This window comes from Salmo salar, chromosome ssa13, assembly GCF_905237065.1.
Source record: "Salmo salar chromosome ssa13, Ssal_v3.1, whole genome shotgun sequence".
Taxonomy (NCBI): Eukaryota; Metazoa; Chordata; class Actinopteri; order Salmoniformes; family Salmonidae; genus Salmo; species Salmo salar.
The window spans coordinates 17,025,526-17,042,760 of record NC_059454.1 but is presented as its reverse complement, the minus strand read 5'-3'; the positions used below and the strand labels follow the sequence as shown (position 1 = coordinate 17,042,760).

The window sequence follows — 17,235 nt, the reverse complement described above, 5'->3', positions numbered from 1 at the left end:
GTATGTAAAAATGTAATAAAAATGTATGCACTCTACTGTAAGTCGCTCTGGATAAGAGCGTCTGCTAAATGACTAAAATGTATAAATGTAAAATGAGGTTAAACAGTTGCTCTCCAGACAGAGAGAGAAAGAGGAGGTTAAACAGTTGCTCTCTAGACAGAGAGAGAAAGAGGAGGTTAAACAGTTGCTCTCCAGACAGCGAGAGAAAGAGGAGGTTAAACAGTTGCTCTCCAGACAGAGAGAGAAAGAGGAGGTTAAACAGTTGCTCTCCAGACAGAGAGAGAAAGAGGAGGTTAAACAGTTGCTCTCCAGACAGAGAGAGAAAGAGGAGGTGAAACAGTTGCTCTCCAGACAGAGAGAGAAAGAGGAGGTTAAACAGTTGCTCTCTAGACAGAGAGAGAAAGAGGAGGTTAAACAGTTGCTCTCCAGACAGAGAGAGAAAGAGGAGGTTAAACAGTTGCTCTCCAGACAGAGAGAGAAAGAGGAGGTTAAACAGTTGCTCTCCAGACAGCGAGAGAAAGAGGAGGTTAAACAGTTGCTCTCTAGACAGAGAGAGAAAGAGGAGGTTAAACAGTTGCTCTCGAGACAGAGAGAGAAAGAGGAGGTTAAACAGTTGCTCTCTAGACAGAGAGAGAAAGAGGTTAAACAGTTGCTCTCTAGACAGAGAGAGAAAGAGGAGGTTAAACAGTTGCTCTCCAGACAGAGAGAGAAAGAGGAGGTTAAACAGTTGCTCTCTAGACAGAGAGAGAAAGAGGAGGTTAAACAGTTGCTCTCTAGACAGAGAGAGAAAGAGGAGGTTAAACAGTTGCTCTCCAGACAGAGAGAGAAAGAGGAGGTTAAACAGTTGCTCTCCAGACAGAGAGAGAAAGAGGAGGTTAAACAGTTGCTCTCCAGACAGAGAGAGAAAGAGGAGGTTAAACAGTTGCTCTCCAGACAGAGAGAGAAAGAGGAGGTTAAACAGTTGCTCTCCAGACAGAGAGAGAAAGAGGAGGTTAAACAGTTGCTCTCTAGACAGAGAGAGAAAGAGGAGGTTAAACAGTTGCTCTCCAGACAGAGAGAGAAAGAGGAGGTTAAACAGTTGCTCTCCAGACAGAGAGAGAAAGAGGAGGTTAAACAGTTGCTCTCCAGACAGAGAGAGAAAGAGGAGGTTAAACAGTTGCTCTCCAGACAGAGAGAGAAAGAGGAGGTTAAACAGTTGCTCTCCAGACAGAGAGAGAAAGAGGAGGTTAAACAGTTGCTCTCTAGACAGAGAGAGAAAGAGGAGGTTAAACAGTTGCTCTCCAGACAGAGAGAGAAAGAGGAGGTAAACAGTTGCTCTCCAGACAGAGAGAGAAAGAGGAGGTTAAACAGTTGCTCTCCAGACAGAGAGAGAAAGAGGAGGTTAAACAGTTGCTCTCCAGACAGAGAGAAAGAGGTTAAACAGTTGCTCTCTAGACAGAGAGAGAAAGAGGAGGTTAAACAGTTGCTCTCCAGACAGAGAGAGAAAGAGGAGGTTAAACAGTTGCTCTCCAGACAGAGAGAGAAAGAGGATGTTAAACAGTTGCTCTCCAGACAAAGAGAGAAAGAGGAGGTTAAACAGTTGCTCTCTAGACAGAGAGAGAAAGAGGAGGTTAAACAGTTGCTCTCCAGACAGAGAGAGAAAGAGGAGGTTAAACAGTTGCTCTCCAGACAGAGAGAGAAAGGGGAGGTTAAACAGTTGCTCTCCAGACAGAGAGAGAAAGAGGAGGTTAAACAGTTGCTCTCTAGACAGAGAGAGAAAGAGGAGGTTAAACAGTTGCTCTCCAGACAGAGAGAGAAAGAGGAGGTTAAACAGTTGCTCTCCAGACAGAGAGAGAAAGAGGAGGTTAAACAGTTGCTCTCCAGACAGAGAGAGAAAGAGGAGGTTAAACAGTTGCTCTCCAGACAGAGAGAGAAAGAGGAAGTTAAACAGTTGCTCTCCAGACAGAGAGAGAAAGAGGAGGTTAAACAGTTGCTCTCCAGACAGAGAGAGAAAGAGGAGGTTAAACAGTTGCTCTCTAGACAGAGAGAGAAAGAGGTTAAACAGTTGCTCTCCAGACAGAGAGAGAAAGAGGCGGTTAAACAGTTGCTCTCCAGACAGAGAGAAAGAGAGAAGCAGGGTTTTTTGTTTGTGGCCGGTTCTGTGTATGTACGCCTGTGTAGGTGTGTATATGTGTGTGCGTGTGTTTGTGCATGTTTGTGTGTGTGTGTGTTTTGATTGTGTCTGTGATTGTTCCCTGGCCTCTGAGTATCAGATAAAGAGAAAGAGCACCTGCTTATGTCTGTGTTTGTCTGTTTGAATTTAAGTGTTTGTGTGTGGGGGTGTGTGTGGGTGTGTGTGGGTGTGTGTGTGTAGTATGTGTGACATGTGACTTGTTCTGTGTCTGCAGCACAATGCCTACCTGCTTTGTATTTGACCTTCCTTACTCAGCAAACCGTGTTACTGCAGAGAGAGAGAGAGAGAGACAGAGGGAGAGACAGAGAGAGAGACAGAGGGAGAGACAGAGGGAGAGAGAGGCAGAGACAGAGAGAGGGAGAGAGAGGGAGAGAGAGGGAGAGACAGAGGGAGAGACAGAGGGAGAGACAGAGAGAGAGAGACAGAGAGAGAGAGAGACAGAGGGAGAGACAGAGAGAGAGACAGAGGGAGAGACAGAGAGAGGGAGAGAGAGGGAGAGACAGAGGGAGAGACAGAGGGAGAGACAGAGAGAGAGAGACAGAGAGAGAGAGAGACAGAGGGAGAGACAGAGGGAGAGACAGAGAGAGAGAAAGAGAGCGAGAAAGAGGGTGGGAGAGAGAAAGAGAGAAAGAGGGTGGGAGAGAGAAAGAGAGAAAGAGGGCGGGAGAGATAGAGAGAGGGAGGGAGTAAGAGGGAGTGTCGTAGAGGGAAGGAGACAGAGAGTTAAGTGGTAACACACTGAGGGTTTTCTCAGTCTGGTCAGAGTCTGCATATACACATTTTCTCTCTGCCTTGTGTTCTGTGGGAGTTGAGAACATACCAGATGTACCATCAGACAACAGGCCTGGACCTTCACATCGTCAGGAGATCTCTCAGAAGCTTTTAAGCGGGTTGTTCATTTTGTAATTGTTTAGGTTTTTGTTTGGTAGTTTTTGGGACGCTTGAGGTCCATCCACACAGATTTGGTATCTCCCTCAGTTCCTCCCCTGGTGCTACCAGAATGAGTGACCCTCGGATGGGGGAGAGAGACCACTCTCAGAGACTCTCACCCTTTCACAGGCTCAGAAAGCTGGACACCTGCCACCCCCCTGGTAACCGCATCGGTGAGTGTGTGTGTGTGTGTGTGTGTGTGTGTGTGTGTGTGTGTGTGTGTGTGTGTGTGTGTGTGTGTGTGTGTGTGTGTGTGTGTGTGTGTGTGTGTGTGTGTGTGTGTGTGTGTGTGTGTGTGTGTGTGTGTGAGTGTGTGTGAGTGTGTGTGTGTGTGTGTGTGTGTGTGTGTGTGTGTGTGAGTGTGTGTGTGTGTGTGTGTGTGTCCCATCATCTTTATCCTCCTCTTACTCTTCAGGACCATGAGGATGAGGGGGAGTTTTACTGTGGGAGGCTCACAGAAATCTTATCCATCTTCTGCATGTGTGTGTAGGACAGTTCTGTAGTGTTCTGCTGTTTGTACTGTGGAACAGTGTGTCATCCCCTTAGAGATTCACTGGGGCAAGGAAAATAGCCCCAAAAACCAGAGCAGTGGCTGGCAGTAACATAGTGAGAGTCAGCAGTAACCAGGGGGCTTCTCTCTCTGTTCTGCTGCTGACATTTAGAGTGTGCTCCGAGTCAGAGTCGACTGTAGAACTGGGACAGCACTATGCCTGGTAAAGGCCAGGACCACTGTGAGAGGGATATATTTAGACAGGTAGGACATTGAGGTTTCTGCATTATAATACATTTACATGACAACCGTATTAGCTGCCCATAGATGTTGGTAAAGAAGTCAATGGAACTCAACCAAAACAATGGAAATGCCATGGAAACGTGTGTGGAAAGAGGTCGTGGGGGAAAGATCCTGAATCTCCTTATTGTCCCACAGCAAAATGAGCCTGCACTTAGGCTATTGTTCATATGTGTATTACACACTATGTTGAGGTAAACATCAGAATATAATGCTTGTATGGATGTCAACCCCAACACATGTTCATGTCATCACCAATCAACTGCATTACAATTAAAATGTACTTTGACTGCCACCACTGATTTCTCTATGCTACTGTAGAATGAATGCTCAGTGGCAGCAACATGGCTTCCGTTCTGAAAGTTGGCCGAACTCTCTCTATATATGGCTGGGAGGGAGTTTGGCTGGATGCACTGTGTGTGTTTGTGTGTGTGTGTGTGTGTGTGTGTGTGTGTGTGTGTGTGTGTGTGTGTGTGTGTGTGTGTGTGTGTGTGTGTGTGTGTGTGTGTGTGTGTGTGTGTGTGTGTGTGTGTGTGTGTGTGTGTGTGTGTGTGCGTCTGTGTGTGTTTGTGAGTGTGTGTGTGTGTGTGTGTGTGTGTGTGTGTGTGCGTGTGTGTGTGTGCGCCTGTGTGTGTGTGTGTGTGTGTTTGTGAGTGTGTGTGTGTGTGTGTGTGTGTGTGTGTGTGTGTGTGTGTGTGTGCGTGCGTCTGTGTGTGTGTGTGTGTGCGCCTGTGTGTGTGTGTGTGTGTTTGTGAGTGTGTGTGTGTGTGTGTGTGTGTGTGCGTGCGTGCGTCTGTGTGCGTGCGTCTGTGTGCGTGTGTGTGTGCGCCTGTTTGTGTTTGTGAGTGTGTGTGTGTGTGTGTGTGTGTGTGTGTGTGTGTGTGTGTGTGTGTGTGTGTGTGCGTGCGTCTGTGTGTGTTTGTGTTTGTGAGTGTGTGTGTGTGTGTGTGTGTGTGTGTGTGTGCGTGCGTCTGTGTGTGCGTGTGTGTGTGTGCGCCTGTGTGTGTGTGTGTGTGTGTTTGTGAGTGTGTGTGTGTGTGTGTGTGTGTGTGTGTGTGTGTGTGTGTGTGTGTGTGTGTGTGTGTGTGTGTGTGTGTGTGCGTCTGTGTGTGTGTGTGTGTGCGCCTGTGTGTGTGTGTGTGTGTTTGTGAGTGTGTGTGTGTGTGTGTGTGTGTGTGTGTGTGTGAGTGTGTGTGTGTGTTTGTGAGTGTGGGTATTTAAATAAATGTTATGATTGTACTGTTTTCTCAGAGTGCTTTACGTTTATGTAACTAACCTTTTTCCATCACCAATATGTAATAGTCCTGGCCTTTACCATCACTAATATGTAATAGTCCTGGCCTTTACCATCACCAATATGTAATAGTCCTGGCCTTTACCATCACTAATATGTAATAGTCCTGGCCTTTACCATCACCAATATGTAATAGTCCTGGCCTTTACCATCACTAATATGTAATAGTCCTGGCCTTTACCATCACTAATATGTAATAGTCCTGGCCTTTACCATCACTAATATGTAATAGTCCTGGCCTTTACCATCACTAATATGTAATAGTCCTGGCCTTTACCATCACTAATATGTAATAGTCCTGGCCTTTACCATCACCAATATGTAATAGTCCTGGCCTTTACCATCACTAATATGTAATAGTCCTGGCCTTTACCCTCACCAATATGTAATAGTCCTGGCCTTTACCATCACTAATATGTAATAGTCCTGGCCTTTACCATCACCAATATGTAATAGTCCTGGCCTTTACCATCACTAATATGTAATAGTCCTGGCCTTTACCATCACCAATATGTAATAGTCCTGGCCTTTACCATCACTAATATGTAATAGTCCTGGCCTTTACCATCACTAATATGTAATAGTCCTGGCCTTTACCATCACTAATATGTAATAGTCCTGGCCTTTACCATCACTAATATGTAATAGTCCTGGCCTTTACCATCACTAATATGTAATAGTCCTGGCCTTTACCATCACTAATATGTAATAGTCCTGGCCTTTACCATCACTAATAGCCTACCCACTTGGTTAGGTGATGTCTTACTCGATGTTTAACAGATGAGTGTTCTTCTCTCTAGTCACCCTGTCCTGTCCTAGCTCCATGTTTACATAAGCAAACCACACCATGACTTCTCCTTAGGGTGACAGTGATGTGACAATACTGGGTACTCACTAGTCAGGTGTGTGTGTGTCAGCAGGTAGATATCCTGGTTGGATTTATCTGTCTAGTGTCAGTTACTGGCAGTGTAATGTTTCCACATCAACACTGAGTGTTGGTTTCTGATGTGGCTATAGGTTACTCTTGGCTGGACACGTTATCCTGTGCATACAGGCAGGAATTAGCTATGTTTACGCAGTGCTGTTATTTTCAACTGACACACACTTGACTAGTTGGAATATCTGTGTTAGCTCAGATGTACATTATGTGACCTAGAGCGTACGTCTGGAGGTAATGAACATATAGTGTTTACTGCACTGTATGTCAACAGTTGATGTTCATATGAACAGATGCAAGTCAAGTTAACAGGTAGTTGAGGGTTGCTGTGAGGAGAGGTTGAATTATAAGCACAGATGTAGGTAACATGAACAGGTAGGTTAGAGTTCTGACGGTTGTTAATAATGTAACAAAACATTGTGATTAGTGATGCACCGATATGACATTTTTGGCCGATACCGATATCCGATATTTTCCTTGCCCCAAAAATATATATACCGATATTTAACATTTTAGCAGCCTTAAGCATTCTAGTAAAGTTAAATAGTTAATACATACGCAGTCTAAGGCACTGCATCTCAGTGCAAGAGGCATCACTACAGTCCCTGGTTCGAATCCAGGCTGTTTCACATCCGGCCGTGATTGGGAGTCCGATAGGGCGGTGCACAATTGGCCCAGCGTCTTTGGCCGGGGTAGGCCATCATTGTAATTAAGAATTTGTTCTTAACTGACTTGCCTAGTTAAATAAAGGTTACACACACACACCACACTGACCGAAAAGTTATTTTGTTGGCATTTACGTTTGTCCCCATTACCAGTAAAACATAATCAAAACCTATTTCTTTCACTTACTTGCTGTGCTGTTTCATTGTTCATTTGTTCAGTCGTTTTATTCTCAACCAGGATTTCTATGGAATGCCGTTTGGGTCTTTGCGTGCCCAAAAATATATACTATTTAACACTATTTGACATGTCAATTAAGTTTGTTGACCAATCAGGACCTGAATATGACTGCACGTCACATAATAATTTAACACGTTCATAAATGTTTTATGTAGTTATTACACATGGATTACACTATCACTCGTATTTCATATATGTCACAAAGATTCATGGATACGTATGCTATGATGCTAGTAAAGTTGTCTCGCGCACCTACAGTGCTGGTCATAAAAAAAGCTAGCTAGCTCATGGATGCAAACAATGTTCTTCCCCAAAAACATAGTAAAGCGACAATCTGTTTCAGTAGCTATGGTTAGCTAGCTAACTATATACTGTAGCTAGGTGTCATCATCTAAAATACCATACATTTATATGACAGTTCTTATTTGATTAATGGTGGTCGGACCCATCTATGTGAAGCTAGCCACAATAAGGTTTAGCCACAATAGTGGACTTTGCAGTTAGCCTGCAAAATAAAAGTATGGCATAATTCTACTATTTGTTTTCATTTGCATCACTGTCAATGACATTTTAATTTTGAAGGCAAACCGCAAATTCCACTATTGTGTCTAATCCTTAATGTGGCCAGCTACACAACACACAACCCGGTCCGGTCAAGCTTCACTAGCCAGATGAAGCTAGCTGGCTGCTTATAACGGAAGCTTTGGGCTACAGGGTTAAGTAGCTGGCTAGCTATTTATTTTCATGAACTTAAGTTCAATTTCAATAGGCGAGCAACAAAGTGGCAACCTAGCTAATACTCACTCACAAGGATTCCTAAATCATTGCTAAGAATAATGAAAATGACTGCAGTTTTTACTGGTCATTGTTTTCAGGCTGGTTGTATTTGTGCTAGCTAGGCACCATGCTAAAGCTAGCTACCCCAGAAGTTGTGGTCGAACAAATGATGCTTTATTACCAACGCGTTATTGTAAACACATCGTTCGTGGCTGGTGTTTGCTTGTTTGCAGACTTTTTTGTACAGCTTTGACAGTGCTACTGTATCTTTTTTGACTCGCAAAGACCCACACGGCGTTCCATAGTATGTATGTCGTGAAGCTAATAGCAGTGATGCATTTACTGTGTAGGGCAACATCTGACAAATAGCGCACTTGGTAGTGTGTACCGCTGCTCGGCCAGTCGGCGAAAGCCAACATCACCCACGACAGAGAACTGTTGATTGTCAAGGGCAATGAATCTATTATCTTGTCTTTAATGGATTTCACCTTTGAGTTGTCTCCCTGAAATGTTCTTACTCTTTCAAATGACTGCTTGACTTGTTGACTGCTCGATCCACACAGCAGACATTGTGGGCTAAGTTAGGAATGCTGTGTTGCACGTGAAGTGCAACATTTTACCTGGCGTCATTACGTCATGTACCTACGTTATATAGGTATGCACGTCAGCTTTGACATTGGTTTTGCACATTGCCGTTAAACTAGACATCAGCCGATACCGATGTTGGCATTTTTAGCTAATATTGATCGATTCCGATATGTTCACCGATATATTGTGCATGCCTAATTGTGATTATAGTTGAATAATTTGTTTTACAGTATAGACACATTTTTGTGATGTTGTTGTTTAGGCCATGTTTTCTAAATCCCTTTTCACTCCCCATCGCTGACAGGTATGATGGATAACCTTGCAAATACAATCCCCCACAACCTCCTCCTCTTCTCCTCCCCCTCCTCTCCTCCTCACCTTCTCCCTCTCTACCTATGATTGTGCCCTTACGTATCCAATCATCCCCTTTCCTAATCTTTCCTTACTCCATCTCCTATCCTCCTCTCCTATCCTCCTCCACTCCTATCCTCTGCTCCTACCCTCCTCCTTCTCCTCTCCTATCCTCCTCTCCTATCCTCCTATCCTCCTGCCCTCCTATCCTCCTGCCCTCCTATCCTTCTCCTCTCCTATCCATCTCTCCTCCTCCTCTCCTCCCCTCCTATCCTCCTCTCCTATCCTTCCCCTCTCCTCCTCTCCTATCCTTCTCCTCCCCTCCTCTCCTCCTCCTCTCCTATCCTTCCCCTCTCCTCCTCTCCTCTCCTATCCTCCTCCTCCCCTCCTGCCCTCCTATCCTCCTCCTCCTCCTCCCCTCCTATCCTCCTCCTCTCCTATCCTTCCCCTCTCCTCCTCTCCTATCCTCCTCCTCTCCTATCCTCCTCTCGTATCCTCCTCCTCCCCTCCTCTCCTCCTACCCTCCTATCCTCCTCCTCCCCTCCTATCCTCCTCCTCTCCTATCCTTCCCTTCTCCTCCTCTCCTATCCTCCTCCTCTCCTATCCTCCTATCCTCCTCCTCTCCTCCAATCCTCCTCCTCTCCTATCCTCCTCCTCTTCTCTCCTCCTCCTCCTCCTCTCCTATCCTCCTCCTCCCCTCCTATCCTCCTCCTCCTCCTCCCCTCCTATCCTCCTCCTCTCCTATCCTTCTCTTCCCCTCCTATCCTCCTCCTCTCCTCCTCCTCTCCTATCCTCCTCCTCTCCTATCCTCCTCCTCTCCTATCCTCCTCCTCCTCCTCTCTCTCTCTCTCTCTCTCTCTCTCTCACTCACTGTCTCTTTCTCTCTCTTCTTTCTCTCTGTCCTCTCTCTGTCTCTCTGTCTCTCTACATCTCTCTGTCTATCTGTCTGTCAGTGGGTTATTCATTCCTGTTTATCCCTATACACCATTACATTCAGTCACCTCCAGTCTGTAGACTAGGCTACTGATCCCTGAGTGCTGCTGTCTCAGATACCACACCATGGAAGCCAAATAAACCTTGAAACCTAAGACTGATGGAAAGAAAATCTTACCTCCCTTCCCCCTACACACACACACACACACACACACACACACACACACACACACACACACACACACACACACACACACACACACACACACACACACACACACACACACACACACACACACACACACACACACACACACATATACTGTCATACACACACCAAACACACCTACACACACACACACACACACTCACACACACACCTACACACACACACACACACACACACAGACACACACAGACAGACAGACAGTAAAGGGTTTATCATAGTCCAAAATGTGTACGCATACACACAGCAGTGTTCTAGAATATTGGACCGCTGGCTTTCATACTTTTCAAATTCTCAGCGCAGCTCAAGTAATTTCTCCAACTGTCAACACATTCAAATGAATAGAGGACGCGTATCGGAGATGTGTTGGTTGGTCGGGCTGTGTGTCCCTGCGGATGGCGGTCTCAGAGCCACATATCTATGTCAAAATGGAATGCCGGACTAACACGTCTCAGCATTTGTGGAGTATGATTTACGCTTAAGACACCTACAGTGCATCCAGGGTAATATTGATCTCCTGACCTCCTCATCTCACCACCTGTGTTTTACACACCTAGCTGACACCACGCTGACACCCCTGCAAGGCTGGTGGTACAATCCCTCGTCTGAGGGTTGGACTCTACCACACCTCCCAGAAGGGGGTGCTCTGAAGAAGTGCCATCTCAGGGTTGTGTGTGTTTCTCTGACTCTGGTCCCTTAACCATTAAGATAATTATCAAATGTGAGATAGAAGAAAATAAAGAAATCACCTGGGATAGATAGTGGAAGAAATGTGCCTTTTTCAGTCATTTATATGGAGGAGATGGTTTTTTTCCTGTGGTTGTAACTTACACCTGACCTCTGTATGCATATATTTAAAATATTTGGCTCCTAAAACAGAATGGTTCAAATAACGAATAAATCATCCCCTGTCCTTCCAGAGGTTTTAATTAAAGTATTTTTGTTGGGATTTGAACTATTGTTATTGTAATGACTAATCTGACCACAGGAGTTGAGAAGTTGGCCTTTAATACTTGACTGAGGATCCAGATAAAGTATGTTTAATGTTTCCTGCAGGTATCGTCCATGAGAACGTGAAGATGGGCTCAGACGGGGAGAGTGATCAGGCGTCTGGGACGTCTTCTGATGAAGTCCAGAGTCCAGTCAGGGTCCGCATGAGGAACAACCACCACAGACGCATCTCCAATGAGGTACAATTGGTGTGTGTGTCTGTCTCTCTGTTTAGTTCTGTCTCTCTGTTTAGTTCTCTGTCTGTCTGTCTGTCTGTCTGTCTGTCTGTCTGTCTGTCTGTCTGTCTGTCTGTCTGTCTGTCTGTCTGTCTGTCTGTCTGTCTGTCTGTCTGTCTGTCTGTCTGTCTGTCTGTCTGTCTGTGTGTGTGTGTGTGTGTGTGTGTCTCTCTCTGTTTAGGTCTGTCTGTCTGTCTGTCTGTCTGTCTGTCTGTCTGTCTGTCTGTCTGTCTGTCTGTCTGTCGCTGTCTGTCTGTCTGTCGGTGTCTGTCTGTCTGTCTGTCTGTCTGTCTGTCTGTCTGTCTGTCTGTCTGTCTGTCTGTCTGTCTGTCTGTCTGTCTGTCTGTCTGTCTGTCGTGTGTGTGTGTGTGTGTGTGTGTGTGTGTGTGTGTGTGTGTGTGTGTGTGTGTGTGTGTGTGTGTGTCTCTCTCTGTTTAGGTCTGTCTGTCTGTCTGTCTGTCTGTCTGTCTGTCTGTCTGTCTGTCTGTCTGTCTGTCTGTCTGTCTGTCTGTCTGTCTGTGTGTGTGTGTGTGTGTGTGTGTGTGTGTGTGTGTGTGTGTGTGTGTGTGTGTGTGTGTGTGTGTGTGTGTGTGGCAGCTGTAGAATGATGAGCGCAGCAGTATTGCAGGAAATGCCCCTGGACACAGTCTGCTGCCTCTGTGTGAACACTCTGGACTGGGCTGCTTTAGACCATGTTTACTACAGACAGAGAGAAGAAGGGGGAGGGAGAGTGGGGGGCTGAATTAAATAATGAAACCATGATAAGGAATAGAGAGAGGTAGAACTTGGACATGGATAGGCAGAGAAAGAGAGAGTGGAGGAAAGATGTGAGGAGAGGGAGAGAGAGAGGGATGAGAGAGAGAGGGAGTGGAGGAAAGATGTGAGGAGAGGGAGAGAGAGTGGAGGAAATATGTGAGGAGAGGGAGAGAGAGGGATGAGAGAGAGAGAGGGATGAGAGAGAGGGATGAGAGAGTGGAGGAAAGATGTGAGGAGAGAGAGAGGGATGAGAGAGAGGGATGAGAGAGTGGAGGAAAGATGTGAGGAGAGAGAGAGGGATGAGAGAGAGAGTGGAGGAAAGATGTGAGGAGAGGGAGAGAGAGAGGGATGAGAGAGTGGAGGAAAGATGTGAGAGGGAGAGAGAGAGAGTGGGATGAGAGAGTGGAGGAAAGATGTGAGGAGAGGGAGAGAGAGAGGGATGAGAGAGTGGAGGAAATATGTGAGGAGAGGGAGAGAGTGAGGAGGACAGAGATATGGAAAATAACTGTTTCCTATCAGCGATTTCCAACATCCCTCCACATTCCCCCCTTCCCCCAACTCTGTTCTACCCTCAGGAATCTCTCCATCCCTCCCTCTTTTCCCTCCTCCTTCTCCTCTACGTCCTCCTCCCCTTCTTCCTCGGAGTGCGTGGGGTACTCTGGCACAATCGTGCCCTCGTTCTCTCTTTCTCTGCTTCTGTCCATCTCTATCTGTTGGGTCATGTGGCAGGCGAGAGAGGTGCAGTGTGGGAAGAGTGTGTGAGAGTGTAGGATTACCATTCAGAGGGACAATGAGGGACTTACTAGAGCTGTTCTGCATTGTAAGTACTAGGTTGTGTGTGTGCGTGTGTATGTGTGTTAGTGTGTGTGTACTGAATGTGTGTGTACACATGCATGAAATCAAATCAAATGTTTCTAAGAGAATGAGAGTGCATGTGTCTGAACATGATTATTTGAGTGACGGTGTGTGTGTGTGTGTGTGTGTGTGTGTGTGTGTGTGTGTGTGTGTGGGCATGTTTGTGTGTAGTCATTGTGTGTGTAAAATCATTGTGTGTGTTAATTGACTGTGTTCTTCAGTGAGTGTGTTGATGAATTAATAGAATGGATGAGACGCTGATGAGACTTATTAAGCAGAGATAAATGCTTACTGTGTACAGGTGAATGTGTCAAGGTATTGTCATATTCACGTGTGTATGTCTATTCCTACGTACAGTAGTGTTGTCATGATACCAGAAGTTTGACTTTGATACCAATACCAGGTTCATCAAAATGCTCGATACCAAATAAATATTCAATACCAAAACGATAATCGATACCAAAATGATATTCAATACCAAAATGATACTCGATACCAAAATGATATTCGATACCAAAATGATACTCGATACCAAAACGATATTCAATACCAAAATGATACTCGATACCAAAATGATACTCGATACCAAAATGATACTCGATACCAAAACGATATTCAATACCAAAATGATACTCGATACCAAAATGATACTCGGTACCAAAATGATACTCGATACCAAAACGATATTCAATACCAAAATGATACTCGATACCAAAATGATACTCGATACCAAAATGATACTCGATACCAAAATGATACTCCATACCAAAATGATACTCCATACCAAAATGATACTCGATACCAAAATGATACCACAGAAGAAGAAAAAAAGAACACTATTAGCTAAGGCCATAGAAAACCACTGGGCTGTACTTTTTTCAGCATTGAACAATATGTTAATAACTGGTAGAACAACTCAAATAACAAATAGAATATCTTCTATTGTATATTCAATAGTAAAAAAAATACAACACCATATTAAATAACATATTCAATTCCTTATGCAAAACCATGAGCCTCATACATATCTGAAATGTTTTAAAATTGTATTTTATGCATATCAGGCTTAATTAAATGGCCATAATATTGGGTCAGATAACATTCATTAGACCTATGATTCACTACAGCTAAATAATTTAATGTATTAAATTAATCGTTTCATTCCATAACGACATAAAAAACGCTGAAGCTCATTTCTGAAGCATGCACACCATACTGTAGAAATACAATGGATTTTATACAGCATACTACTATTCCCAGAGTGCATTTCAACTCCCAGGGTGCAATGCTCTGCCCAGGGCTGCTGCTGGCTGGCTAGTGGCTACTACTAGCAAGCCAAGACAAATGCAAAGTTGTCTAAATGTATTGCCGTCATAGCTAAATTGTGAGTGCATTTCATATTTCTTTAGGGTTGTAATCATATTTTAATGCTCACATGAATGTCATGCTGAATATATATTCATGTCATTGCCACTCAAAAATAATTAGAATTTAGTTGCTAGTAGAATAACATTACAATTCAAAATGTGATGTGTAAAATCATTTTTTATGCCATTTTACATTTCAGTCATTTAGCAGACACTCTTATCCAGAGCGACTTACAGTAGTGAATGCATACATTTCATTTCATGCATTTTTTTTTTTTCTCGTACTGGCCCCCCGTGGGAATCGAAGCCACAACCCTGGCATTGCAAACACCATGCTCTACCAACTGAGCCACAGGGAACTTAACCTCCCTTGCACTGCACTGCTTTGCAACACCTTTTAAATCGTTATTTTGGTGGGCTGGCCCTCATCATCTGCTTTGTTTATTTATTTATTTATTTCACCTTTATTTAACCAGCTAGGCAAGTTGAGAACAAGTTCTCATTTACAATTGCGACCTGGCCAAGATAAAGCAAAGCAGTTCGACAACATACAAAAACACAGAGTTACACATGGAGTAAAACAACATACAATCAATGATGCAGTAGAAAAAAATAAGACTATATACAATGTGAGCAAATTATGTGAGATAAGGGAGGTAAAGGCAAAAAAGGCCATGGTGGCAAAGTAAATAAAGTATAGCAAGTAAAACACTGGAATGGTAGATTAGTAGTTTGAAGAAAGTTCAAAGTTAAAATATAAATAATATGGTGCAAAGGAGCAAAATAAATCAAATAAATAAATACAGTAGGGGAAGAGGTAGTAGTTTGGGCTAAATTATAGATGGGCTATGTACAGGTGCAGTGATCTGGGAGCTGCTCTGATAGCTGGTGCTTAAAGCTAGTGAGGGAGATAAGTGTTTCCAGTTTCAGAGATTTTTGTAGTTCGTTCCAGTCATTGGCAGCAGAGAACTGGAAGGAGAGATGACCAAAGGAGGAGTTGGCTTTAGGGGTGACCAGAGAGATATACCTGCTGGAGCGCGTGCTACAGGTGGGTGCTGCTATGGTGACCAGTGAGCGGAGATAAGGGGGGACTTTACCTAGCAGGGTCTTGTAGATGACCTGGAGCCAATGTGTTTGGCGACGATTATGAAGCGAAGGCCAGCCAACGAGAGCGTACAGGTCGCAGTGGTGGGTAGTATACGGGGCTTTGGTGACAAAACGGATGGCACTGTGATAGACTGCATCCAGCTTGTTGAGTAGGGTATTGGAGGCTATTTTGTAAATTACATCGCCGAAGTCGAGGATTGGTAGGATGGTCAGTTTTACGAGGGTATGTTTGGCAGCATGAGTGAAGGAAGCATGAAATAGGAAGCCAATTCTAGATTTAACTTTGGATTGGAGATGATTGATGTGAGTCTGGAAGGAGAGTTTACAGTCTAACCAGACACCTAGGTATTTGTAGTTGTCCACAAATTCTAAGTTAGAACCGTCCAGAGAAGTGATGCTGGACAGGCGGGCAGGTGCAGGCAGCGATCGGTTGAAGAGCATGCATTTAGTTTTACTTGTGTTTAGGAGCAGTTGTAAGCAAAATATTCCCATAGTTTGCTTCTGGAGACAGTTTTGTCAACAAGCTGCGGCGTGGAGTTTTGGTATTTTTGTGAGAAGAGGCCACACTGTCGCATTTTCTCTCCTCTCGCTTGCTTCTCAAAGGTGGCTCATGCTGTGTCAGCTGTATGCGCAAGTAGCCTGGCTGGCTAGCTTACTACTGCCCCTTGAGAAGACAAGTACCCTTGCTAGCTTACTACTGCCCCTTGAGAAGACAAGTACCCTGGCTAGCCCCTTGAGAAGATTCGTACAAATTACTAGACAGACTCGATGCGCTCAATCCGTATACGAAGAGAGACACATTTGACAGAAGTACCGAAATTAACAAAAATTCTAGTTCTAGTATTGAAGAAGTACAGCAGTTTTGGTATACCTTGCAACACTAATGTACAGTATAACCTAATTGTATATTGTGTGTGTGTGTTGTCAAGATGTCATTACTATCGCTGATTATATACATGAGAATGTGTCCTTTGTGTGTGTGTGTGTGTGTGAATTTTTGCGTGTGTGTGTGTGCATGTGATGGGTTGTCAGAGTCCCCAGGGTGATGGCTCTTATGTTCTGTTCCATGTAGGGCTGTCAAGGTGACCGTATTACCGCCACACCGACAGTCACGAGTCATGACCGCAGTCAAATTCCCTGATGATTGTTGGTCACGGTAACCCCATCCAAAACTGCGCAAATGAATGGCGCTGATGGTTAGCCTACCAAACTTGCTAACGGCCCTCGCTAATGGCCTGGTACTCAGCGCTCTATTGTCCCTCTAATCACCTAATGATTTAATTTGAATAATCTGAATGATGAGGACAAATAGTGATGGGAGATAGAGCTCCCGTACCAAAGTGGACACAGGAAAGCCCCGGACCCAATATGCATGAATACATATTTAAAACCTCTTCCGAAAGGACCTAAAGGACAATCGGTCCAGTCCGAGTGAGGGAAGCAGCAAAAAAAGCCAATTGTTTTGCTACTTTATTAAACCGGAACCATGGAGAAAAGGAGAGAGAGGCTCAGTGTGAGCAGCTGGAGACTATAAAGGAGTGGAGGCAGAGTGAGCAGCTGGAGACTATAAAGGAGTGGAGGCAGAGTGAGCAGCTGGAGACTGTAAAGGAGTGGAGGCAGAGTGAGCAGCTGGAGACTGTAAAGGAGTGGAGGCAGAGTGAGCAGCTGGAGACTATAAAGGAGTGGAGGCAGAGTGAGCAGCTGGAGACTATAAAGGAGTGGAGGCAGAGTGAGCAGCTGGAGACTATAAAGGAGTGGAGGCAGAGTGAGCAGCTGGAGACTATAAAGGAGTAGAGGCAGAGTGAACAGCTGGAGACTATAAAGGAGTGGAGGCAGAGTGAGCAGCTGGAGACTATAAAGGAGTGGAGGCAGAGTGAGCAGCTGGAGACTATAAAGGAGTGGAGGCAGAGTGAGCAGCTGGAGACTATAAAGGAGTGGAGGCAGAGTGAGCAGCTGGAGACTATAAAGGAGTGGAGGCAGAGTGAGCAGCTGGAGACTGTAAAGGAGTGGAGGCAGAGTGAG

General features: G+C 44.8%; 1 protein-coding gene across 9 annotated transcripts in view; it reads left to right on the top strand.

Moving 5' to 3' along the window:
• LOC106566535 (cyclin-dependent kinase 17) overlaps positions 1–17,235 on the top strand; it is a 91,896-nt gene that overhangs the window by 49,574 nt on the left and 25,087 nt on the right. For 8 of the 9 annotated variants that reach the window (XM_045692999.1, XM_045693004.1, XM_045693002.1 and 5 more), the window contains one exon: positions 10,959–11,092. In XM_045692999.1, coding sequence (XP_045548955.1) covers positions 10,959–11,092 — 134 coding nt within the window. Of the gene's footprint in view, positions 1–2,907; positions 3,277–10,958; positions 11,093–17,235 lie in introns of those variants that run through there. The other variant, XM_045693003.1, reaches the window with a different exon arrangement.